The sequence below is a fragment of the Dryobates pubescens genome, chromosome 7 (genome assembly GCF_014839835.1).
Source record: "Dryobates pubescens isolate bDryPub1 chromosome 7, bDryPub1.pri, whole genome shotgun sequence".
NCBI lineage: Eukaryota > Metazoa > Chordata > Aves > Piciformes > Picidae > Dryobates > Dryobates pubescens.
This window is the reverse complement of record NC_071618.1, coordinates 6982397-7008709: the sequence shown is the minus strand read 5'-3', so window position 1 is coordinate 7008709 and position 26313 is coordinate 6982397. Positions and strand designations below refer to the sequence as shown.

The 26313-nt window shown below is 40.1% G+C and overlaps 1 protein-coding gene across 1 annotated transcript in view; it reads left to right on the top strand.

Annotated features, from left to right (window-relative positions):
- Positions 1 to 26313, top strand: part of TFDP1 (transcription factor Dp-1) — a 48078-nt gene extending 21765 nt beyond the window's left edge. Inside the window, exons 3-11 of the mRNA XM_054163172.1 lie at positions 3430 to 3536; positions 8340 to 8461; positions 9718 to 9883; positions 10086 to 10229; positions 15721 to 15789; positions 17073 to 17224; positions 17980 to 18146; positions 19641 to 19722; positions 24958 to 26313. Of these exons, the coding sequence (XP_054019147.1) occupies positions 3430 to 3536; positions 8340 to 8461; positions 9718 to 9883; positions 10086 to 10229; positions 15721 to 15789; positions 17073 to 17224; positions 17980 to 18146; positions 19641 to 19722; positions 24958 to 25105 (1157 nt within the window). The 3' untranslated portion in view covers positions 25106 to 26313. The remainder of the gene's footprint in view (positions 1 to 3429; positions 3537 to 8339; positions 8462 to 9717; positions 9884 to 10085; positions 10230 to 15720; positions 15790 to 17072; positions 17225 to 17979; positions 18147 to 19640; positions 19723 to 24957) is intronic.

Here is a 26313-nt window from a genome sequence, read left to right as displayed (position 1 = left end):
GTATTATTTCCAATTTTGACTGTAGATGACATTCTTAGCTTTGCTTCACTGATGTCCAAAACAAGATTTGTGTATGCCCCAATTTCAGAGGTTGTTATTCTGTGTTTGAATGGTGTGAAGATTTTGGAGCCTTCTAGAGATCCTTCCACCTGCAGGTGGATATGAGAAAAATGTTTGCACTTAGCATAAATGAGAAGATAGTAGGATGCACTTGAGCAGAGGCCTGTCTTGCACTGTGGGGCCCCAAAACTGAACAGAGTAATCTACATACAGCTTAGAGTGCTAGAGTAAAAGGGAATATTCACATATCACTGTACTCTGCCAAATGCAGCCCAGGGTGCAGTCAAATCTTAATTGAGATAGGAATGTATTTTTGGGTCACATTCAGCTTCATGTCTGAGCTCTCCAGGTCATTTTCCACACGTCAGCTTCCTATTCACTCAACCTTTGACCTCTGCTGTTTTGTGGTGTTACACTGTCATAAGTGCAAGAATTTTGCATTTGTCTTTGCATGTAGTTTTTTAGGGAACAACATGATAGCATGAAAAATTACTTTATTTTAAACATACCAGAATAATGAAGTCTCTTGAGTATATCTGAAGAGTAGACGTGATCAAGATGGTTAGGGAGAGTCTCATGGCAATACTGTTCTATTATGAAGTTGTCCTATTGAAGCGTTGCTAGAAGTTGTACTCAGAAAAAAATCAGTAATGTGAATGGCTGGAAATCATCATGGTGAGAATTATCTACCTGTAAATTCTAAAAGAACCTAGAAATGGTACTTCTGTCCTGCTAATTCAGTGCATGTATAATTCCTACAGTACCAGAATAGAAAGCCACATACTGTGCGCCAGTTTCTGAAGGGTTCAGATAACTGCAGATGAGTAAGTCAGACTTTGTTAGACAAATCCAGTGAGCACATAACAGAGCAGTAAACATACAGATAAATGTGATAAAGGTGTTAACAGGGTTTTTCTAGAGGGAAAGGAAAAGGGAAGTTAAGAATTTAAGTCTTTTCAAAGTCATACCTGGAAAGAGTCAACAACCACGTGGATAAGGCTTATCTAATCAGTGTGATGTCCTTGGATTTCTTAAAAAATAACAAAAAACCTTTGATTATCAAGGTCCTTAATCAGTCTATTAAAGAAACTGAAATGTCATAGAATGGGAAGGCCCTCCCATGGGTTAATAATTGGTGAAAACCAATCAGATACAGTGAGTACCCTAAGAGAGCTGTTAGCACTCGAGAAAGACACTGAAGTTGGGTTAAGTTTTTGTTTTTTGGAAATGAGGTATTGATGCTTGGTGGGGAGCAAGCACATGGAATTTGGAGAATTATTTGGAAAAGAACAGGGAGTCTAATAGAAAATGTGCCATGGAATTGCACAACAACATGGCACTTCATTGTTATGAACACTGTATCCATCCCTGCCCTCTGCAGAAATAAAGTGCAGGGGCAGCAAGAACCATCAAAGGTGATGAAATAGACTGTATGTTTTAACTTACAAAAGCAATTATGACTCTTAATTTATCCTGGAAATACGATCTTCAGCTGGCTTTGTTCTTCCTAAAGCAATGAAGAGGTTAAAAAAAGACATGTTGACCTCCTGGAGGCTTAGAAGGAGATACACAGGCACTAATAGCCAGGGTAGCTAATTTTGTTTCACTGCATTTTGCAGAGAGGAAGATCACGCACAAAACAGGGCATAACAGACTTTTGTTAAAAACTAGGTAGCTACTTAGTTTCTGGAAGAGCACTGTAAAGTTGTTTAATGGTGAAAGAATAAGAGGCTGCTGCATTCCAATCAAATCTGAAGGCCTGAGAATAGGTTCTTGGATGAAGCAATGTGTTTGAAGTGGTGTATGAGGGACAGTTAGCATCAAGGACTCATTAGGACCCTTCTTGGTACAACTCTTGTAAAAACGCATAGATCTTACTCCTGTATTGGATAATGGGTAAAAAGGAAGAGGAATGGAAGTTGTGCCAAAGCCCTTCTGGCCCCATTGGCCCCTTTAAAAGTGATCTGTGGGAAAGAAGTACTAAACCTCTCACCCAATAACCAAATGACAGATGTATCAGTAAAATAAATGTCTCTAGTATTTTCAGACTGGTTTGTTCCCTTACTCTTTTTCTGTAGTCAGACTTCTTTGGTTTTGTTGGTGGGGGTTTTGGTGGGTTTGTTTTTTTGTGTGTGGGGTGTGTGTTTGTGTTGGTGGTTTTTTGTGTTTTTTTTTAAGCTATGGCATGGAACATGAAATTCCTAGAGAAAAGTGGCCTGGTACTTTTGTAGTTCAGTTTTTTTGTTTGTTTTTTACTTGGCTTAAGACTTGCTTACCTACCAGTCCTCTCATTATGGATAGCTTATAAACAGGAAGAGAACAGCTTTCTCTGCAGGGTTGCTCTACTGTTTTGCATGTATTTTGCATGTATACACAGCACTGGTGAGGCTCCATCTCAAATACTGTGTTAAGGTTCAGGCTTCCCACTACAAGAAGGACATAGAGGTGCTGAAGTATGTCCAGAGAAGGGCAACAAAGCTGCTGAAGGGCCTAGAGAACAAGTCTTGGGAGGAGTGGCTGAGGGAGCTGGGACTGTTTAGTCTGCAGAAGAGGAGGCTGAGGGGAGACCTCATTGCTCTCCACAACTCCCTGGCTGTAGTGAGGTAGCTATCAGGCTCTTCTCCCTAGTATCAAATGATAAAGTGTGAGGAAGTGGCCTTAAGTTGTGCCTGCAGAGGCTTATATTGGATATTAGGAAAAGTTTCTTTACTGAAAAGGTACCCTAGGAGGTGTATCTGTGGTATGGTGGTGTTAAAAAACGGGATTTTAGGATAGCTGGACTTGATCTAGATCTTTTCCAAATGAAACAATCCCATGATTCTGTTTTGTTCAAATACAGGATTCTTGGTAGACTTTCATTCTTTAATTCCTTGCCTTTGGCTTGGAGTGGACACTTGGAGGAAAGTTGGGAATATTCTCTTAAAAAGGAATGTGGTAGCCAAATATTACTTCCTGTAGACTAGCATGCCTTAGGAGGGTATGTCATATGTAGTGGCCTAAGGCATGTTTTTCAGGCGGTATGGAAAAAGATTTCAATAACCACAAAGGGTAGAGGTAGAATAGGAGGGGATTATGCTTTCTGTTAGATGCACATTGCCTCTATTACTCTGCTTTGCAAGAAAAATGTGAATACAAGGAATTGAAAATGTTCATGTTTGATTACTGACCTGTAAGATTACATGGGAGAAAGTTTGAGAGAGCATATCTTGACTCTTGATTTCTCTTTTTTTTCTTTTCTTCAAATGTGTAAGTGCTACCTTTGTGTTGACTATATACAGTTCAGAGCTAGTATCTATTAATAACACATTGGAATTGCTGAAATAATACAGCATGGTTTACCTGAAGCTATCTACTTGTTTTTTGTTTTAGGGGTTGTTTCTCTATTGGCTGTTCATCCTTCTACAGTAAATACGCTTGGAAAACAGCTCCTGCCAAAAACATTTGGACAGTCTAATGTCAACATTGCACAACAAGTGGTAAGGAGACACTGCTTTTTAAAAATTACTCCTTGTACTATTTACACATACTGCAAACCTGACCTGTAGCTTGATAGTCAATAGAACTTGTCGTGAACAGAGCGTCCAAGCTTGGTTTTAATTTTGGTATGTTTTACACAAAGAAAGGCAAAGCTGACTCAAGTCAACATGGAGATACCTGAATATTCAGGTGGGTTTATCTTTTGCTAGTCTTGCCACTTAATGGCTCTTTCAGATTCTGCTTTGAAATCAGACATAGGGAAATATAAATGAGGTGTGTGAGCACATTTTTGCTGAGATCAGAGTTATGTGAAACAAAATTGAAAACAGAGCCACATCTCTTTGTGCTTAATTTAAATACAATTTTTCTTAAGTATGTACTGTGAGCTTTGTTTAATGTACATGAAATAAGAGGTTTCAAGTAATCTAATAATGCAAGAGGTAATATGTAAGTTACTTTATTGTGATCTGGAAAGCAACTGTAACATATAAACTTAGGGGATAGATGAGGAGAGAGCAGTGGCTATTGTTGTACCTTGACTTTAGAAAGGATTTTGATACTGTCTCTCATAACATACTCGCAGGTAAATTTCAAGGTAAATTAGATGATTGCACCATGGAGGTAGATTAGTAACTTGGCTCATCAACAGAGTTCAGAGAGTTGTGATCAGCAGTGCAAGGTCCAGTTGGAAGCCTGTGGCCAATGATGTTCCCCAGGGATCAGTAGTAGGTTCAGTTTTGTTCAATATCTTCATCAGTGACCTAGATTAGACAATTGAGTGTATCCTCAGCAAGTTTGCTGATGATGCAGAACTGGGGGAGTGGGGTGGCTGGTGCTGACATGCTGGAAGGCTGTGCTGCCATCCAACAAGATCGGGACAGGCTGGAGAGCTGGGTGATGGCAGACCTCATGAGGTTCAATACAGACAAGTGTAGAGTCCTGCCTCTGGGGAGGAATAGCACAAGGCACCAGAGCAGACTAAGATTCATCCTTCTGGAAAGCGGCTTCCTGAAGAAAGGCATGCTCTAGTGGACTTCGAGTTATCCATGGGACAGTAACATGCCCTTGTGGCCAAGAAAGCCAACAGCATTCTAGGGTGCACTAAGAAAAGTGTATCCAGCAGGTCTAGGGAGGTTCTCCTCCCCTTCTACTCTGCCCTGGTGAGACCACACCTGGAATACCGTGCCCAGTGTTGGGTTCACCAGTTTGAGAGAGAGGCATGTGCTGGAGAGAGTCCAGAGGAGAGCTATGCGGATGATTCTGGGACTGGGACATCTCTCCTATGAAGAAAGACTGAGAGAACTGGGGCTGTTCAGATTTGAGAAGACTGAGCAAGGATTTTATCAATGTCTCTAAATATCTGAGGGGTGGGTGTCAAGATGAAGGTGATAGTTTCTTTTTGGTGATTCCCGAGTGGTGGGACAAGGAACAACAAATACAAGCTAGAACACAGGAGATTCCAGCTCAACACGAGGAGACACTTCTTTACGGTGAGGGTGATGGAGCACTGGAGCAGGCTGCCCAGAGATGTTGTGGAGTCTCCTTTTCTGGAGACTTTTCAAACCCCTCATGGGTGTGTTGCTGTGGCCTGCCCTAAGTGATTGTACTTTGGCAGAGGGGTTGTACTCAATTTCTGGAGTCTTTTCCAACCCATAACATTCCGTGATTCTGTGATCTGAAATTAAATGTCTTATTCTTTCGTTTCCTCTTGCAGGATGGTAGTTTCCCGTCTTTCTTTTCCAGCTCTAAGCTCCAAGGAATGCTTTGCCATTAAGGCTGCCTCAACATTCAAATTGTACTACTTCATCTGTACAGATGTAGTGCAAGTCATTCACTGTGCTGCACTTCCTGCAGTGGTGGTATTTCCAGCAGCCACTTGGAAGTTAGCAGGGAGCAAAATGAGTTTTACTGAAGGAAATTGCTCCTTCAGTAGGAGGCATCTTACTAATAATTTTGCAGAGTAGGAAATTCAGAGTAGCTAGGCATTCTTTTAGTAACTAGCAGTACAAGAAAAATGTTTTAACTATAGATCATAGGCCATAACAGCATAAAGGGAGTCCCATCTGGGCATTATTGTGAGACTGTGTACATACTTGTATTTAATGTTGAAAATGAAATGTTCTTTCAGGTAACTTAGAAAATCTTCTTAAAAGTAGCAAACACAGCAGATAATAATGAAATTCCAGATAATGTGATGCTTTGTTAAAACTTTTCATCAGTGAGTAAATGAAGATTTGCAGCTATGTTTAGATGCATATAAAATTCTTGTCTTCCACCAGAAGAACTTAAATCAACAAATCATCTATATTATCTATGACTAATTTTATATGGCAACATTATTTCTAAAATATGATTCTGAAATATTGGTTATTCTTAATAGTGGTTTTGTTATTATGATTACTGTGGGAAATTCACATTTGCAGTCATAATTTTTCCAGTACTTTAAATGTTAGTCTGAAGATGATAGCTCTTTCTGGGGGGAAAGAAGGGGCCCGTATCAGCATATTTGTATTGTGTGTTATCGTTACAAAATTAGGATGTTGAAGGAGAGATGGAGATTTTGGGTTGTGCATATATAGAGAGAAATTTTGGGTAAATGTCTGTTGACTTTACATTACTGAAGGACATAGTGTGAATTATTTAAAAGATTACCTCTAGAACCCTGAAAATTAGGAGGAGGTAAATTGGCTGTCAGTGTGCAGAATGTTCTTGGGAAGCACAGTTGAGGAGCTAACTTCTGACCCTGCTCAACTTTCTAACCTTTGAGTGGCAAAACCATTTTTTTAATACTTAAGTACTTAATTTTCTGAGCTTGTGTTCTTTGATCAGGTAGTCTGATTTCTTTTTCTTATTAATGTTTCCATACAAGCTCTTCTGTTGAGTACAGTGAACTGGAATGTGGGGGCCATCTCACCGTTTTCCCCTATTGTCCTAGTCTTAATCATTAACAAGGAGCTTAACTGTAACCTTGTTCCCTTGCAGAGTAGTTAAAGAGAGACAGCAGGCACTTCTTTTTCTACTTGTGCCTGTCCCCTCCACTCAAGTGCCCCTGCTTTCTCTAAAAACATCCTCTCTAATTCTGTCTATAAGCTTCTATTTCAGGATGTTCACAGTGGCTCCATACTGCTTAACTCTTTTCAGTCATGCTCTTTCCATTCAAGTCACGATTGTTTATGAACTTCTGAGTAAAAGTTAGGAATATTAACAGTTCTATTAAGGAGCCAATAATACTAAGTAATTCCTTAGAAGGTTCTGAAACTCTAGATTATAGGGTCTTCCTTAATAGTAATACATTAAAACATATAATTCTGTCTAGTTTGCAGACTTTTGTGAGTTAGAATTGGAACGCAAAGCAGTTTTGAATGTGTTAAAAATGCTTCATTTTTTCTACTTTGGAAATTAACTTGTGAAATTGAACACACTTCCATTTATTCCTTTGCAGTTTTATGTAGTTGAAGACACTAATGATGAGCACAGTAAATGTCCAGAGTTCGCTGCTGCCAAATGTTTTGGTTTTCTCCCAACTGTAATACTACTTCCTCCCCTGCACTGGCTTGTCTCTTATCTTTAATGTACAGTTATACAAGTTCTAGATGTGGCACCAGGGTAGTGGTGGGGCTGGTTGTGCAGTTAGGAAGCTTGGGAATAGAATGGGGCTCTCTAGTTTTAGCCTGCCAGGAGCCGTGTGTTGAATCATCTCTTCCCATCCTCTGTAACTGCATTCTAGGGAATAAAAACTGTCTGATTTCCTCCGTTCTCTGTATTGTTTGCATTACTTGATTCATGGGTGGTTTTCACAGTCTTTGGCACATTTGGGGACCCAGACCAGTGAATAGCAGATTTGACAGTGGGTTTTTCATGTGGAAACAGTGAGCTGTTTCATGTTTTTGGTATTCTCCACCCTCATTGTGTTTTGGTAATGAAAAGTAGTAGAGGAGATTCGTTGACTGGCCATAACAATTAAAACATTTTAACTGTGGGACAAAGCTAGTGGAAAGGTGAGGAGGACCTAAGATTTTCCAGCTTTCAGAAGTGGATGTAAAAAACTTGTATGCCAGCTACTCACAGGGTAGTAATGCAAAGAGACAGTATTTGGGAAAAAGCAGCTGTTTGTCCTTCAAGGCAGCTGACACATCTAACAATCACTAGAGTTCCTTTGCATTCTACATTTAAATATTGGCTCATTTTAACTTAGACGCATAAAATGTTTCAATTTGGGTTTTCTGTTTTTCTGTTTTACTCTTTTTAAGGTCAATCGTCATTGGAATGGGCTGCCCAGGGAGGTGGTGGAGTCACCATCCCTGGAGGTGTTGAAGAGGGGATTGGACGTGGCACTTAGTGCCATGGTCTAGTCATGAGGTCTGTGGTGACAGGTTGGACTCAATGATCTTTGAGGTCTCTTCCAACCTTAGTGATGCTGTGAAATTATTTAAGCTAGCCTAAGGAAGAAACTTAATATTATTGATTCTGTGATGAGGCAGCATCTGGCAAGGTTTGGGATTTTTCCTTATTCTTTCCTTTTTTTCTGTTGGTGAGGAGAGGGCATGTGTGTTTTCATATTGTCTGAGTTAGTGTCGAACAGTGTTAAATGTAACAAGCACTTAAGAGGAATGCTCATTACTTAGGGAGTGCTGTAGCTATATAATCTGTAGACTGAAAGTTTTTGTGCTAGTGCACATCTAATAGAAGTAGGTAGAAAAAGAGTGTTAGTATTTAAATAAGGGATCATTCAAATTGTGCAGCATATGACTATCTTGGGAATACTTAAAATAATTCTCTAAATTGTTCTATCTTTCCTGTAGGTTATCGGTACACCTCAGAGACCTTCAGCGCCAAATACTATCCTGGTAGGAAGCCCACATACACCTAACACACATTTTGTATCACAGAACCAGACTGCTGATTCTTCACCATGGTCTGCTGGGTAAGTAAAATAAAATTTAAAGGATTAATAAGTGGTTTTGAACTTATGTTCTAAATGGTCACTGTGGTAGTGTATGTACTCCTGCTAGCGGTGTGGGAGAGGCAGTCTGTTTATCTTTACATCAGGAGCACTTCACCACTAACGTATATTGTACTGAAATTTGGAATAGTCACACAAGTGAAGATCCCCTGATTTGTCATAAAAGGAGTACTTTCTGGAAACTCAGATGATGTTCTCACATTTACATTCATTTATAGATTCTAGCTTCTAAAAAGAACATAGAAATTAACCTAACTTAATTCAGTTTTTAATTTGTTGTTTCTCTTCTGCTGATTTATTTCTACAAAAATACAGTACGTTTCAGATTGAACATATGTATCCCAAAGTATAACTTGAAATAAGAGTGTGGTCCTTTTTAGGAGAAAGTATTAGATTCAATTGATGCATTCTTTTGGTGTCTTTTCTCTTGCAAGCTTGTTTTTAAGAATCTTGTTAAATTGCTTTAAGACTGAAATTTACAATCAGTATCTTATTATGCGTGAATGGATTTCTGCTTTGGAATTACACAGTGAAATGAGAGAGAACTGAGATGCCATTGCTGCTACTATTCTTATTGATACTTTTATTAGTCTTCAAATTTAAAAGTTCTTTGTAATAAAAAGATGCACATAAAACTTGTAACTTTGAAGTTTTCCTAGCAACTTCGTATACTGTGTAAGTTCAAATCTGTGTTTTAGTAATAGTGTAATGTTTAGTGAGTTAAAGCAGAATCACACTTCGTTCAGTCACTATTGGACATGCTATTTAAATAAAAAATAAACCAAAAGCCAACACAGAAAAACTGACACCAAAGAAAACCTAAAAGACAAAAAAAAGTTACCTCCTGAAATTAAATTTTCATATCTTAAAATTTATCCCCCTATCCTTTTTTCTCTCAAAAGGATGTTTTCTTTATTGATTTCTTCAAGAAATATTCCTATTGTTAACCTACCTGGAGCTAGCAGAGTTGCCAAAAGAATGAATTGGTATGATTTCAGCATCGATATGTTAGAATTGTTATGTACTGTAAATGCTAGGGGCGGGAGAAAAATGTTGGGAAAGTGTGAGAAGCAGAACAAAAGGGCAGGCCTGTTTTTTTTACAGCAATGTGCCTGTATTTGAAAAAAATAAAATTAAAAACAGCAACAACACAACAACAACAAAAACATTAAATATTCCAAAGTTCAAATCTTAAAATATATTATACGTATATTTAGGAAGCGGAACAAAAAAGGAGAGAAGAATGGCAAGGGTTTACGTCATTTCTCTATGAAGGTTTGTGAGAAGGTACAAAGAAAAGGAACCACCTCATACAATGAGGTGGCAGACGAGTTGGTTGCAGAATTCAGTACCACTGATAATCACATTTCACCAAATGAATCAGTAAGTATATGGGAGGTCATTTATATGTGAACTGAATGGGGGAAGAGAAATTTCTCTTCAGACTATTGTAGTTCTTTTCCTGCTGCTAAATGAAGCAGTTCAGACATCACCTGATTTTTACCCATTTACTGTACTATATTTATTTTCAAGTATCTTTGTCACAGGTATGTTGTTTTTTATTAATGCACTATGTCTACAGCAGGCTTATGACCAGAAGAATATTAGACGACGTGTCTATGATGCCTTAAATGTCCTTATGGCCATGAACATTATCTCTAAGGAGAAGAAGGAAATCAAATGGATTGGTCTACCTACTAACTCGGCTCAGGAATGTCAGAATTTAGAGGTATGTGTAAGAAGCTTGTAATGTCTTTGTGCTTGAGTAAATGTTTACAGCTTTAATATGTTTTGCTGCAGCATGTGATCTTCTGAGATAGCAAGGTGGAACACTGGTCTCTTGGCTTGTTTTGAGAATTTGATTTATATTTACCAAACACACAGGTAAACCTCTGCATTGATTAAATAATTTCTTTTCTTCAATTCTTCTGTGTCAAAAATAACACTTTGTCACAGCTTCTACATTATATGTGAAATAGCTCTGAGTGCAAGTTCATCAAACTGAAAGATTAATGTCCAACATGGCAATAGTGGTGCTGTAGGGTTAGGAAGATCTTTTTCTCTAGGTATCTATCATCATGGATCTGTTATTTTTCTGCTGTAGTGTGTATATATATGCATTGCCCCTTTGTTGCTGCCGATCCTTCTGCATTTCTGACATTATTAATCTTTAATGAACATGCCAGACTATGCACATCTTGGGCAAGAAGTAACATGTTTTATACCAAAAGGCATTCATAAGTTCTGGCAGGATTTTTGGGGGTCTTTTGTATCCTCAGATTTGCAGGGTAATAGTTACCGAGGTTTACTAAAGACAATTTACTTTATCAGAATAGAATGAGACTTTGTATTTGCTCTTGATAAGTCTAAATTCCCTATAGCAGGGCTGAAAAAATCACTCTAGAAGCTGACAAATTGAAAAAAAATAAATGTTTTGGAACCTATCTACCATGGGCTTAATTCTGTGGACATTTTTGTTTGATACTGATAATTAATTTTTCAGTTAATGCTGTAATTACTGTCTAGATGAAGAAAATACAGGATATCTAATCAATCTTGAGTTTTATTTAATGTTTATTATCCCAAGTCTAAATTAAGGGAACAGTAACTGGGCCCTAAGTAGTAGGGTGAGTTTGTAAGGTGAACTGGTTTGAAGATGACAGTGCTGTGTGGTGAGTAAGAAGCAGCTAGTTGGAAGGATTTTAAAAGCAGATCTCTTTGAATCATTCTCATAAAGTATGACATTGCCACTAGTGTTGGAGCAAAAGAGAAACAAGTGTGGCTCATTTGGGTGGGTTTGATGTCATGACTGAGAATGCTCTAAAGAAGAGTCAGATAACAAATACTTAAACAACTTAAAATATAATAATGCACAGTGAAGGTTCATGTGTTTAAGGTGGGAACAATGATGACTTCCATACCGAAGTAAAAACTTGTTAATCAAATGTCATAAGAGAGGGAAAGAGTTCTGTTAACCATTGAATAATTGATCTAAAAGTGTAATATGGTCTTGAAAATAGCAAATGTCCTAAAATGTGTTGGGCTTACTTGAGAAAATTGCAGGGTTTCTTCCCTTCTCCATTTATTACTTAATGAGCATTCTAGCTTCTGTTCCTGCAAGATCTGATGACTTTTAAATTATTAGTCACATTACCTGACAAGCTTTGCAATAAGGTTAATTTTAATGAGTTTGTGGAAGCTAATGTTTAATTTGTGAAATTTGTCAAGCTTAATAAACTTATGTTACTATCTCATCTGTTGAAAAAAGCAAGCCAAACAGTTTGTAAGGGAACACAGAAGTTTTAAGACTTCCCCATCAAGTGTTTAGTATTTTAAGTATTTTTAAACTTCTATTTGTGTGTAAATTAAAATATTTTATTAGTTTATATATGTCCTAGTAATGCAAAAAGAGAGAGTGTGGGACAGTTAATTAGGTATGTATCTTGAAGTAATACAGAATAGAATAGAATAAACCAGGTTGGAAGAGACCTTCAAGATCATCGTGTCCAACCTATCATCCAACACCACCCAATCAACTAAACCATGGAACCAAGCATCCTGTCAAGCCTCGCCCTGAACACCCCCAGCGACGGTGACCCCACCACCTCCTCAGGCAGCCCATTCCAGTGGGCAATCACTCTCTCTGTGTAAAACTTCCTCCTAATCTCCAGCCTAAACCTCCCCTGACGCAGCCTGAGACTGTGCCCTCTTGTTCTGGTACTGGCCGCCTGGGAGAAGAGACCAACCTCTGCCTCACTACAACCCCCCTTCAGGTAGTTGTAGAGAGCAATAAGGTCACCCCTGAGTCTCCTCCTCTCCAGACTAAGCAACCCCAGCTCCCTCAATCTCTCCTCATAGGGCTTGTGCTCCAAGCCCCTCACCAACCTTGTTGCCCTTTTCTGGACACGTTCCAGCAAGTCAACCTCCTTCCTAAACTGAGGGGCCCAGAAATGGACACAGTACTCAAGGTGCGGTCTAACCAGTGCAGTGTACAGGGGCAGAATGACCTCCCTGCTCCTGCTGGCCACACTGTTCCTGATGCAGGCCAGGATGCCACTGGCCCTCCTGGCTGCCTGGCAGTATAGTTTACATGTATGTGATAGTTAAAATATCTTACATGAGTTGTAAGTTTTTGGGGGGAGGGCAGTTTTCACTTAGAAAATAAATTATGAGACTTGATCCTACTTTTTTTTTAAAGGGGAAAAAAATGTGTCTTTTTGCAGGTTTTTTTTTTCAATTGGATATTGCCGGGATTTTTTAAAGCAAAAATCAAACACATTCGTGCAAATTATTAACTCCAGTGATATTCTTGTTAGTTGCATATTTTAAGGACCTAAGAATAAAAATCAAGGTGACTATGCAGTGCCTTGCCTGACAGTAGCAGTTATTTAGGAGGAGTGTAAGATTAAAGTTGAATTAGAGATTTAACTAGCGGGTATTAGAGATTACTTACACTTGTATTTCTGTTTAATAGCCCTCAATAAATCTTTCTTCCACAAATTTTTACTTTGTACAAAGTTTACTTTGAATACTGACCAACCTGATAGCCTTTTATGAGGAAATAACCAGGTGTATAGATGATGGTAGAGTTCTGAATGTGGTTTATCTTGATTTCAGTAAAGCATTTGACACTGTCTGAACAGCATCCTTGCAACTAAACTGAGGAAGTGTGGTCTGGATGATCAGGTAGTGAGGTGGAACTGGTTAAAGGAAAGAAGTCAAAGAGTTGTGGTCAATGGGACGGAGTCTAGTTGGAGGCCTGTAGCTAGTGGAGTCCCTCAAGGGTCAGTACTGGGACCAGTGGTGTTCAATATAGTCATCAATGACCTGGATGAGGGCACAGAGATGCACTGTCAGCAAGTTTGCTGATGACACCAAACTGAGTGGAGTGGCTGACACACCAGAGGGTTGTGCTGCCATTCAGGGAAATTTGGACAGGGAAACTGGAGAGTTGGGCAAGGAGAAATTTAATTAAATTCAACAAGGGCAAGTGTAGAGTCTTGCACCTGGGAAAGAACAACCCCAGGTATCAGTGTAGGTTGGGGACTGATCTGATGGAGAGCAGTGAAGGGGAAAAGGACCTGGGGGTCCTAGTGAATGGAAGTTGACCATGAACCAGCAATGTGCTCTTGTGACCAAGAAGGCCAATGCCCTTTTGGGGTGTCGTAGAAGGGGTGTGGTTAGTAGGTCAAGAGAGGTTCTCCTTCCCTTCTACTCTGCCCTGGTGAGGCTGCATCTGGAATCTTGTGTCCAGTTCTGGGCCCCTCAGTTCAAAAGGGACAGGGAACTGTTTGAACAAGTCCATCACAGAGATGCAAAAATGATGAAGGGAGTGGAACATCTTCTTAGGAGGAGAGACTGAGGGAGATGGGGCTCTTTAGGTTGTAGAGGTGGAGACTGAGAGGTGACCTGAGTAATGTTTATAAATATGTAAATGGTGAGTGCCAAGAGGATGGAGTCAGGCTCTGCTTGGTGATGCCCAATGACAGGACAAGGGGCAATGGGTGAAAATTGAGGAATAGGAAGTTCCATGGGAACATGAGGAAAGCTTTTCACTGCTCTTTGCAGTAGCTACCAGGGAATAGTAAGCAGAGAGGAAGTAGGATGCAATGTGAAAATTCCTTTTTTCCAGCCATTATTAGCCCTTCTTTCTGTCGAGGATTTGTCCTGTCTAGTGTCCTGTAGCAAAGAGCAACAGGACACTAGAATGAGGCTGCCCAGGGGGTTGTGGAGTCTTCCTCTCTGGAGATACTCAAGACCCATCTGGATGTATTCCAGTGTGATCTGGTATAGGTGATCCTGCTCTGGCAGGGGGGCTGGACTGGATGATCTTTCAAGGTCCCTTCCAGCCCTTAACATTCTGTGATTCTATGAATATTGAGTCATTTGTAGCAGTGAGTTTCAGGTGCATTACCTTTTGTTGGGTTTTGAACATAGCATTGTAGTTGATAGCCTCTGGTTTGTTGGTTTTGTTGGGGTTTTTTGTTTTGTTTGGGTGTGGGGGGGGGTTTTGTTTTGTTTGGGTGTGTGGTGGCACAGCCTAAAATGGTCACAGGGTGGCTTTTTTTTGGGGGGGGGGGGTGGGGGTGGGGGGGGTGCTTGTTTGGTGGTTGTTGTTGTTTGGAAGTGATGAGGACCTAATCACTCCTTATTCACTTTCTCCATGTTTATGATTTTACGGGTATCTCCAACGTCCTCACCCATTATTTCATTCTCCTTTCTGTAGAGTTCCAGTTTCTTCGTTATTCCCTTGTATGGTGTCTGTTCTGTATCTTTGAACATCCTGATTGCTCTTTTTTATGGTCTTTCTGAAATAGAAACACCAGGCCTACAGAAGTCAAGATGTAGATGTTTGGCTTCATACACTGATGTTGTGTTAATTTCTTGGCTGCTGTTGTGTACTGAGCTGATGGGTTTTGTAGATACTATAATTTAAGACCTCTTCTGAATGTAATTTCTAAAATAGGCATGGATGCAATTAGGTTTTCTCACACATGCCATATTGCATTTTCCAAAATCAATTTTGATGCTGTAATAACCAAATACCACAAGACTCTGTGTGTGCTTTGTGATGAGTTCTCTTTGCTACGTCAGGTAACTCAGCATTGTCAGCAGATTCTGTCACTGTGCTGTTCATCCTCTTTTTTTGATCCTATATGATTTGAATAACAGCCTGTAAATTAAGTCCTTGGGGGAATCTGCTGGTAAACTTCCTCCACTGAGAAAGCTGTTTATTTACTACCATGTTGTCTCCTATCTTTTATGTCATTGCATGTTATTTAATACTATGAGGACTTAACCTTGGGCCAAATAGCAGGTTCTTTAAGCATCTCTGATGAATCTTCTCCAATACCTCCAGTATAGGTGCACTGCATCAAGTGGATCCTCTTGGTCTACATGCTCTTTGCCTCCTTGAGCAAACTTGGGTATTTCTTTGAGACGTAACATCTGTTTACAAAAAATGTTTTTACCCTCTCCCTGATACACCAGGCTTTATTCCCTAGTGTTCTAATTCTGCTCTTTGTTACAGTATCCATCAGTAATATTGATGAGTCCTGAAAGTTAAAAGCTAGCTATAATTTATCTGCAGAACCTTAATGATTGGCATCCTATGTCCCACCTGTGGTTCTGTGGTACTGAAATTATTTTAAGGGGAGAAAATACTGGTATGAAATGCTACTTCAGAACAACAAATTAACAAATACTTTTTCTGTCTTGAGGTGGAGAAACAGAGAAGACTTGAAAGAATAAAACAAAAACAGTCTCAACTACAAGAACTCATTCTACAGGTACAGTCAAGGTACTCTTGTCTATAGGGCAAGGTAACTTATATCTGCATTCCTTTCATTTATTCCAGTGAAGGATGCTAGAGGTGAATTTTGGGGTACGGCATATGCCATTTTAATTTGACACTGTAGTTTAGCTGGGACCATGCTGATGGCTATTGCTGTTAGGTAAGCTAGTAGGCTTCCATGAGATGTTAAAAATGATTTTGTGGTTTCAATTATATTAAAACAGGATTTATGCTGACAGGAGCTACTGTGCCCTCTGAATTTTCCTATTCAGTTCTTTTATCATGAATGTTTTTACCTGTTAGAGTCCATGGATAAAATTAGGTGACTGTAGAAGTCTTCTCATAAATGCACTGTCTTTCTGGAATATTGCTGCCTCTGCTTAATCACTGTCATGCAGTGGCTGACTGCCTTCCAGATTTTTCCTAGTACACACTAGGGGAAGCAGTGGTCTATGTCCTTAAGTCACTGTGCTACTGGTTCACTGGAATGCATTCCTTAGTAGTTGCATTACCTATGCAGTAGGAATGAGAATCGTGAGGAGGATATGAAGGAAAGTAGACACAGACAGCTTTGGGTAACAGTCTCAACAGCTTTCTAGTTTTTACCAGACTCTGAGTTGGCTTTGGATTTTGGTTGTAATTTGTGTTTATCTTATTTGATTCCATGAACAGGCAAAGTTTTTGTAGGATTTATATTTTGAGTTTCAGTAGTGAACTTGAGTTTTTAGTTTTTACAATTGCTGCTCTTCAGAATGTGAACATTCCATTCTGAAAAGCACTTTTGTTAAGATGTGAGTGAAGTCACTATTCTGAACTGAGTAATTCAGAATCCTGAAGTCAGACACTCAAATCCCAAACGCTGACTTGTTTTTAACATATCATTTCAAGAAGAATTCAGTGTTAGTCATTCAGCTATTCTTTGCAGTAGCTACCAGGGAATAGTAAGCAGAGAGGAAGTAGGATGCAATGTGAAAATTCCTTTTTTCCAGCCATTGTTAGCCCTTCTTTCTGTCAAGGATTTGTCCAAGGAACTGTCCCGATGTAGGTCCTGAAAGGTGCCTTTTTTTCCTTAGTTAAGTTTTGCTGTACTGTATTTTTCAATATTATCATTGCGTCTCTTCTTGCGCCTTAACAGGCAGGAATACAGTGAATGCTCTGTCCTTTTCTCCATTCACTTGATGCAACCATTGCTGATACTCTTTATCTGAGGGACTTATTTTTGTTGACAGGATCGTAGAGGTTTAATTCACACTTTCATATCACTATTGCTTTTTCTAGCAAATTGCCTTTAAGAACCTTGTTCAGCGAAACCGTCAGGCAGAACAACAGGCAAATCGACCGCCCCCTTCCAATTCTGTCATCCATTTGCCATTTATCATCGTGAACACCAGCAAGAAGACAGTGATTGACTGCAGTATTTCAAATGACAAGTGAGTAAACAAAGTTTTCTGTGTAACAAAGTTGGGTTTTTTTTGTCCATGCGAAAGTATTCATCTAGATTCGTTAAAAATGACATACAAATAAATCTACTTGTGCCACTTGTGGATTGAGAACATGCATTACAGACAGGTAAAAAGCAGTCATGTTGAATAGAAACAGTTGTATAGAGCTTTTTAATAAATAGTATGGTGTGTTCACATTTGATAATTTCTATCTTAATATCTAGAGATAATGGAAGTGAAGTGAGGTAGCTCTGCTGAGGTTCTGCATCATACTTTACCAAATACTGTTTTTGCTTTGGCTTTGATGTGATGAAATGCAGGTAGCAGAATTGAAAATGGATATTGCTTTCAAAATTGCTGTTCTCTACTTTTTTACCTGCTAAATAAAAGCTGACTGTACCAGTGGTTTGGCATTGCAGTATTAGTTTACTAGAAAAGCTTAAACACGTGAAAATAAATAAATAGATTACAGAGTAGGCAGAGAAATCAGAGTAAAGAAAAAATTACTGAACATGGAAAATGTTTAATTAAAACTCTGTATCTGTTGAACCCATTAATTATTTATATAGTGTGTGTAATTATAGTTTTAGTTGGTTAACTATCCATAACTCTTGAAAAAGTGTGTTTGCTTAATGTGATGTGTCACTAAGGCTGTGTGCCAAGCTTTTGAAATGCTGCAATTCCTGAAACTGGTACGGTAGTTAAAGCAATTGAATCTAATTGAGACTTTTTTTCCTGTCCAGGTTTGAATATCTATTTAATTTTGACAATACTTTTGAAATTCATGATGACATAGAAGTATTAAAACGGATGGGAATGGCTTGTGGGCTAGAATCTGGAAGCTGTTCGGCAGAGGACCTAAAAATTGCAAGGAGTTTGGTTCCTAAAGCTCTGGAACCATATGTGACAGGTTAGTTACTCCTAGAATAGATGTTTTCTTTCCCTGCTTAATATCAGACTCAAGGAAAAAGGTGGAAATTAACTGATACTGGATATTTTCACTGGTCTGTGGTAAAGATTTCTAACAACCTCTCAAATGTATGTGGTTTTTAGTGTACCTTAGGGAACAAATAACAGATTCATAGTGAATGGGCTGTTGTTTGCAGAACCGTGTTTTGCATTATACTACACAAGTAGATCTTTGCAGTGTGTAATTCTGTATTTATAGTTGATTCACCACCTGCAAAGGCAAAAGGCAGTTAAGTGCAAATGTGATGACTGCTTCCTTTTATATTATCATTTTCTTTAGATAAGAATACTGAAGATGTCTGACTTGCCTACTTCAAAATAATATGCCTTTTTTAATGTAGTCTGAAATTTTGCTGTTTCACTAGCTTCTTGGGGTTTATTTACACTATTTTTTATATAGGATGTTGTCATGGTTTAAGTCCACCCAGCTGACGAAAGAGCACCTCAAAGTTGCTTGCTGATTCCTACCACCCTTCAGCAGGATGGGGAGGAGAAAAATAAAACCAAAAAGGCTTGAGGGTGAAGGCATAAGGCAGGGAGGGTTCACTCGGCCGTTACGGTCAATGTCAAAGAACATACCCTACTTGGAGAAACAGCAATATTTATGTTGAAATTAAACACTATGAATGTACTGACTGAATCAGAGCAGGATAATGGGAATACAATGCAATCCTAAAAACACCTTCTCCCACCCCTCCCTTCCTCCCAGGTTCAGCTCTGCTCCTGAGATTTTTTTTCTACCTCGTTCCTCATAGTAGTGCAGTGGGCAGGTCATGAGGGTTGCAGTCAGTTCATCATGTCTTTGCAGCTCCTTTGTCCTCACAGGAAGGACTCCACAGTCCTCCTCTGCTCTACCATGGATCCCTTTTGAGGCATGCAGTCCTCCTAGCAACATCACAGCCTTCTTCAGGCACAGTCCCTTTCTCCAGCGTGGGGTCCTGCATGAACTGCAGGCTGTTATCTGCTCCACCATTAATCTCCATGGGCTGCAGGGGGTCAGCACATCTCACCATGTTCTTCATCATGGACTGCAGAGAAATACCTGCTCCAACACATCTCCCTGTCCCCTTCCTCGCTGACTTTGGTATCTACATCATTATTACTCTTGCATCCCCCTCCTTTCCAAAATGATGAAGTTGCCCAGGAGGTTTTTTTTCCTCCTAAGTATGTAATGGAGGTGCTTCCACTGTCACTGATTGGCTCAGCCCTGGCTGGAAGGAGGTCCAACTTAGAGACGGGGAGCTTCTAGAAGCGTTTCAGAGGAGCCACACCTGTAGCCCCCTTGGCTACCAAACCCCCAACAGATGCAAACATTAGCATGTTTTGTTTTGGTTGCAAAGTCCTTTTCTGGACTTCAGAAGGGTTAAGCATTTCCATGGAATTAGATGAGCGTGTTTTGAAGCATCCTTGAAATATGTATTGTTTGTTTTTACAGAAATGGCTCAGGGATCAATCAGTAGTGTATATGTCACATCTTCATCAGGTTCTGCATCAAATGGCACAAGATTTTCAGCCAGGTGAGATGAAATTATCAAGTAGATTTTTAAGTCTGTGTTTATCAAAGAAACTTAATTAGAGAATAAATACTTCTTGAAGTTCTGGTTTGATTGGTATGGTGTGGATATGTGTTTAAATTTATTTCTGACATAGCTTTTACTTGAGTAGTGGTAGGTTTACCAGTACCATTAAAGAAATCTTTTCCTGTGTAGTAGAAAAGAAATTGGTTAGACTGGTGTTAATCTGGAGTGTGTTATTGTTCTTTAGTTTTCAGTTTGTCACAAGAATACAGGTAATTCCTTAAATACATAACATTGGTAAGGTTCTCCCTTATAGTTAGTGTCTAACTTGGTCTTTGATTCTGAAGCAGCATCAGAAGGTGTTAGAGGGATAAACCACAACTTACATTTAACTTTGTGTGGACATATGTCACTTCTGAACTTAACCACTGTTTTTCTCATGCCATGTAAGACACTTTCCCTTACGTAGTCACAACTTGCTAGGTTCTCGCTGTTAATCAAAAAGATGTCCTGTGAACTCGTAAGTTGCAACATGAGCCAAATATCATTAAAGTGTTTTAACATTGTTAATATTCAAACTGATCAAGCTGATAAACTGAACAAATTATCTGCAAAAATGTTAACTTTCAACCAGTTGCTGTTGTGGGCAGAAACTTAGCCTTATCTGAAAAGTTAGTTACATTTATATTGTACACGCAACATGGCTTATCCAGTCTGGCCAATTTTAGAACTGTAGAATAGTCTGGGTTGGAAAGGATCTCTAGTCCATCCTCCCTGCTAGGGACAAGTACATCTTTCACTAAATCAGGGTGATCAAAGCTCTATCCAACCAGACCTTGGAACACTTACGGTGATAGTTTCCACAGCTTCTCAGCAAGTGTCTTGCCACTCTCGTTGTAAAAAAAATAATTGCTTCCTCATGTCCCCTCTAAACCTATCCTCTTTCTAGTTAAAACTGTTTTCCCTGGTCTGTCACTGCAGGCCCTGGTGAAACCTCTTTCTCAAGATTTATTATAAGCTCCACAAGAGGACACAGTCTCAGGCTGCGCCAGGGGAGGTTCAGGCTAGATGTTAGGAAAAAGTTCTACACAGAGAGAGTGATTGCCCATTGGAATGGGCTGCCTGGGGAGGTGGTGGAGTCACCATCACTGGAGGTTTTCAGGAGAAGACTTGATGGGGTGCTTGGTGCCGTGGGTTAGTTGTTTAGGTGGTGGTGGATTGGTTGATGGGTTGGACACGATAATCTTGAAGGTCTCTTCCAACCTGGTTTATTCTATGTATTCTCCCTTTAAGTACTGCAAAACTGCACTATGGTCTACCCAGATCCTTCTCGTCTGCAAAGTGAACAGTCATAGAATAGAATCATAGAATTGTTTTGGTTGGAAAAAAACCAAGATCAAGTCCCACCGTCAACCTAACGCCACCATGGCCATTAAACCATGTCCCCAAATGCTTTGTCTACATGTTTAAACACCTTCAGGGATGGTGAGTGTACCACTTCCCTGGGCAACCTGTTCCAATGCTCAACCATCCTTTCATTAACAAATGTTTTGCTAATATATAATCTAAATCTCCCCTGGCACAATTTGAGGCCATTTCCTCTTGATCTATCACTTGATACTAAGGAGAAGAAGCCAACCCTCACCTCATTACTAGGGAGAAAAGGCTGACCCTTCACCTCACTACAGCCTCCTTTCAGGTAGTTGTAGAGAGCAGTGAGGTCTTCCTTCAGCCTTCTCTTCTCAAGACTAAACAATCCCACTTCCTTCTGCTACTCCCCATAAGACCTGCTCAGCCTTTCTTTGTATGAGAGGTGTTTTGTGACCCTCTTCTGGTCCTGCTCTACCAAGTCAATGTATGTTTTGTACTGGGGACCAAAGAGCTGGACATACTATTCTGGGTGAGGAGGGGGAGAATCCGTTCCCTTGATCTGCCGGCCACACTTTTATGCCCAGGATACAGTTGGTTTTCTGGGCTGTAAGAGCACATTGCTGGTTCATGTCCAGTTTTTTGTCCACCAGTATTCCCAAGCCCTCAACAGGGCTGCTCTCACTCCATTCATCCCCCAGTTGGTACTGATAACTGCTGCAACTCAGGTGCAGGACCTTGCATTTAGTCTTGATCCTCATGAGGTTCACATTGGCTCACACTTGAGAGACCGTAACAGGCTTGAGGAGTATCAGCTGTACCACTTGACAAACTCAGGAGGGTACACTCAATTCTACTGTTTGCTATTAAGGAAGATATTAAGTAATATTGGTCTGGACTCTTCAGGGGCACTACTTGTTACTGGTTTCCATTTGAACATTGAGTTGTTTGCTATAACTCTTTGGTCGTGGCTATCCAGCCAACTTCTTACCCATCAAATACTCCATCCATCAAACCTCTATTTCTCCAGTTTAAAGGTAAGAATGCTGTGAGGGACTGTATCAAAGGTCTTCCAGAACCCCAGTTACATGACTTTTGTAGCTCTTCCATTGTTCATTGATACATTCACTTCGTCATAGAAGACCACTAGATTAATCAGATACAATTTGCCATTGGTGAACATATCCTGCTCAATATCTTCATTCATCCTGCTCAATATCTTTACTGATGATCTGGAAGAGGGAATTGAGTCCATCATCAGTAAGTTTGCAGATGACACCAAGTTAGCAGCAGGTGTTGCTCTGTTGGAGGGCCCTGCAGAGTGACCTTGACAGGCTGGACAGATGGGCAGAGGCCAATGGGATGAGATTTAACAAGGCTAAGTGTGGCCACAACAATCCCAAGCAGCACTATAGGCTGGGGACAGTGGCTGAAGAGCAGCCAGGCAGAAAGGACCTGGGGGTTCTGGTAGTTACTAGGCTGAACACGAGCCAGCAGTGTGCCCAGTTGGCCACGTAGGCCAATGGTATCCTGGCCTGTATCAGGAATAGTGTGGCCCAGCAGGATAATGAGGTTATCCTTCCCCTCTACTCAGCACTGGTCAAGCTGCACCTTGAGTACTGTGTCCAGTTCTAGGCCCCTCAATTCAAGAGAGATGTTGACGTACCAGAACATGTCCAGAGAAGGGTGATGAAACTGGTGAGGGGCTTGGAGCACAAGCTCTATGAGGAGAGGCTGAGGGAGCTGCAGTTGCTTAGCCTGGAGAAGAGGAGGCTCAGAGGAGACCTTACTGCTGTCTATAACTACCTGAAGGGAGGCTGTAGCCAGGTGGGGGTCAGTCTGTTCTCCCAGGCAACCACCAACAGAATGAAGGGACACTGTCTCAAGTTGTGCCAGTGGAGGTTCGGGCTGGATGTTAGGAAGAAATTCTTCACACAGAGAGTGATTGGTCATTGGAATGGGCTCCCCAGGGAGGTGGTGGAGTCACCATCCCTGGAGATCTTCAAGAAAAGACTGGATGAGGCACTTAGTGCCGTGGTCTAGTTGATTGGATAGGGCTGGGTGGTAAGTTGGACTGGATGATCTTGGAGGTCTTTTCCAACCTGGTTGATTCTATGATTCTATATGCTGGCAGTCCTTGATCACCTCCCTGTCATCCATATGCTTCAGCATAATTTCAAGGAGGGTCTGATCTATGATTTTAGTGGCCACACGAGGTGGGGCTGAAGAGTAGAGGGTAAGTTGGAGAGATAGGGATTTAATGGGTGGACTGTTCAGTGGATAAGGAATTGCCTGGATGGTCATATCCAGAGGGTAGTGCTCAGTGGTTTGAAGTCCAGATGGAGAACAGTGACAAGTGATGTCCCTCAGGGGTGCCTACTGGTGCCTGTGCTGTTTAATATTTTCATCAATGATAGACAGTGGGATTGAGTGCACTATCAGCAGGTTTGCAGGTGACATCAAGCTGAGTGGTGCTGTTGATATGCCAGAAGGACAGGATGTCATCCAGAGGGACCTGGACAAACTGGAGAGGTGGACCCAGGTGAACCTCATGAGGTTCAGCAAGAACAAGTGCAGCTTCTGCACCTGGGCTGGAACAATCCTCACTATTAATATAGTCTGGGGGATGAGGTGATAGAAAGCAGCCCTGTGGAAAAAGACTTGGGGATGCTGATGTTCAAGAAGCTGGGCATGAGCAGGCAGTGTGTGCTTGTAGCCCAGCAGGCAAATCACATCCTGAGCTGCATCAAAAAATGTGTGGCCAGCAGATCCAAAGAGGTGATTCTACCACTTTGCTTTGGTGAGACTTCACCTGAAGTACTGCATCCAGGTCTGGAGCCCTCAATATAGGAAGGATATGGACTTGGTGGAGCAGGTTCAGTGGAGGGCAGCGAAAATGATCAGGGGGTTGGAGCACCTCTGCTATGAGGACAGGCTGAGGGAGCTGGAGTTGTTCAGCCTGGAGAAGAGAAGGCTCTGGGGAGACCAAATAGCAGCTTTCCAGTACCTGAAGGGGGCCTACAAGAAGGATGGAAAGAGATTGTTTACAAAAAGGCCTGTGGTGATAGGATGAGGGGCAATGGCTTCAAACTGGAGAAGAGCAGATTTAGATTGGATGTTAGGAACGGGTTCTTTACCATGAGGGTAGTGGAACACTGGAACAGGTTGTCTGAGGAGATCGTTGGGAGATCAGTCCCTGGAGATACTCGAAGTGAGGCTTGACAGGGCTCTAGGCAGCCTGATCTAGTTGAGGATGCCCCTGCTGACTGCAGCGGGGGGTTGGACTAGATGACCTTTGGAAGGTCCCTTCTGGTCCAGATGATTCTGTGATTACTTTTGCTCTTTGACATACAACAATTGCTATTGTACAGAATCTCTGGCAGGCTCTGTCTTGGAAATTATTCAAATGAGACAGTGGATACTCTGTAAATGTACTTGCTGATCCAGGATCTGGGTTTTCAGTGTAGAGATACTCTCACAGAGGTTAAAATCTGACATGCTGAAGAGGTGGTTTGTTGGTTGGGTTTTGGTTTTTCTTTCAATTAGAAAAGTATAATGAGAAGAAAACAATGTCAAGTTAAAAATATGGCCCATGGAGTAATGATAGTTTGCTGTGTAATAACAAGGAATTAAGGAGAAGCTATTAATTTCTCAATTTTCCAAGGTGAGTGCTTCAGAAAAATGTGTGATGCAAGTGTCCAGGGCTACATAAAAATATATGAAAGACTGCTTATAAGGGAGCAGTGGCAGATTCATTAAAGGAGCAGAATAGATGCATGGTTATATTTAAGAGGACAGTAAACAGAGAATAATCATTTAAACAATGCCAAATGGCTTCTTTGTTGTGTTTTGGTTGGTTTTTTTCAGTGACTTTTCCAATGGTGGAGATGGGATGTTGGCTACAAGTTCCAATGGCTCTCAGTACAGTGGCTCCAGAGTGGAAACGCCAGTTTCTTATGTTGGGGATGATGACGATGACGACGATGACTTTAATGAAAATGATGATGACGACTGATGCCCTTTGCTTGTAGACTATTTTTTGTTAAAATTCAGCAAGCTTCAGGAATAAATTGTTCTAGGGAGAAGTGTCTCAAATTTCTTTGCCCCATCCCTCAAGGAGAATATTGGTAAGCAGTTCTGAGTTTAGAAATTGCACCTCTGATAAGCAAACAAGGATTGTTTTATGTAGGATATTTTTAAATGTGGTGTGGATGTGTGTTTTTGATACCAGTGTGTTAATGCAGAGCCTTTATTTACTCTTGTTTTAGGGGGTTTTGGTTTGTTGGTTGTTTTTTTTCGTTTGAGGCTGTTTGGTTTTGGTTTTTGGTTTGGTTTTTTTTTTTTTTTTACTTGAAGGAAAATGGATTTTGCCCCAAATGTTCTTGCAAAGTTTGCTAAAGAAAATGTAGACACATCGTTGAGAAATAAAATGCTATCCTTCTGTGGAAAATGAATACACTGAATGGCAATTTATTTGGAGTGTATTTTGGTTATGCCACTTTTTGAGGGATAGTGAGCTAATGTAGTAGTGTTTTTGTTAATCACACAGTGTCCAAAGAACCAAACAAGAAAGATATGTCCTACTTTTTTACATGTTAAATTCCATAAATGTTTTGTGAACTTATTTTCCCTTAAATTATATCTAACATTATGATTCCATCAAGTTTATATACTTTTCACTGTATGTTGGGACATTGGATTGCAAAGATTTTGGCAAATGTTTACTGCCAGTTGGTGCAGCTATATAAAATGTTGGTTTGGAATGATTTATTGCTTATGGTTAAATTTGCCTGATTTCTTACAGGCAGACTTTGGAAACTTTTTATTATATAGTTGTTTACATACTTATAAGTCTATCATATAAAGACATGTACTGAAACAAATGTTTGTATTTGTTTCATAAGCATCTTCCTGTAATCTATTATAAAGTTGAAATTAAATATAGAGAATGTTTTAAGTTTTTTAACTCAAAATTTGTCAATCATTTTTAATAGTTCATTTTTATACAAGGAATTTCAGGGCAGGTGGTAGTCTTTTTAAATTTATTCACAAACAATTTAACTGCACAAATACTGTCAGCTGCCTATTCTAAGACAGTAGTCTTTTTATTGAAACACAAATAAACTTTTCTGTAATATTTTATGGAATATAAAGAGACTATAATTGTTTGACTTGTTTAACCTTGGCACTGTTAGTTTTTATTAATAAAACGCGCATGGGCAT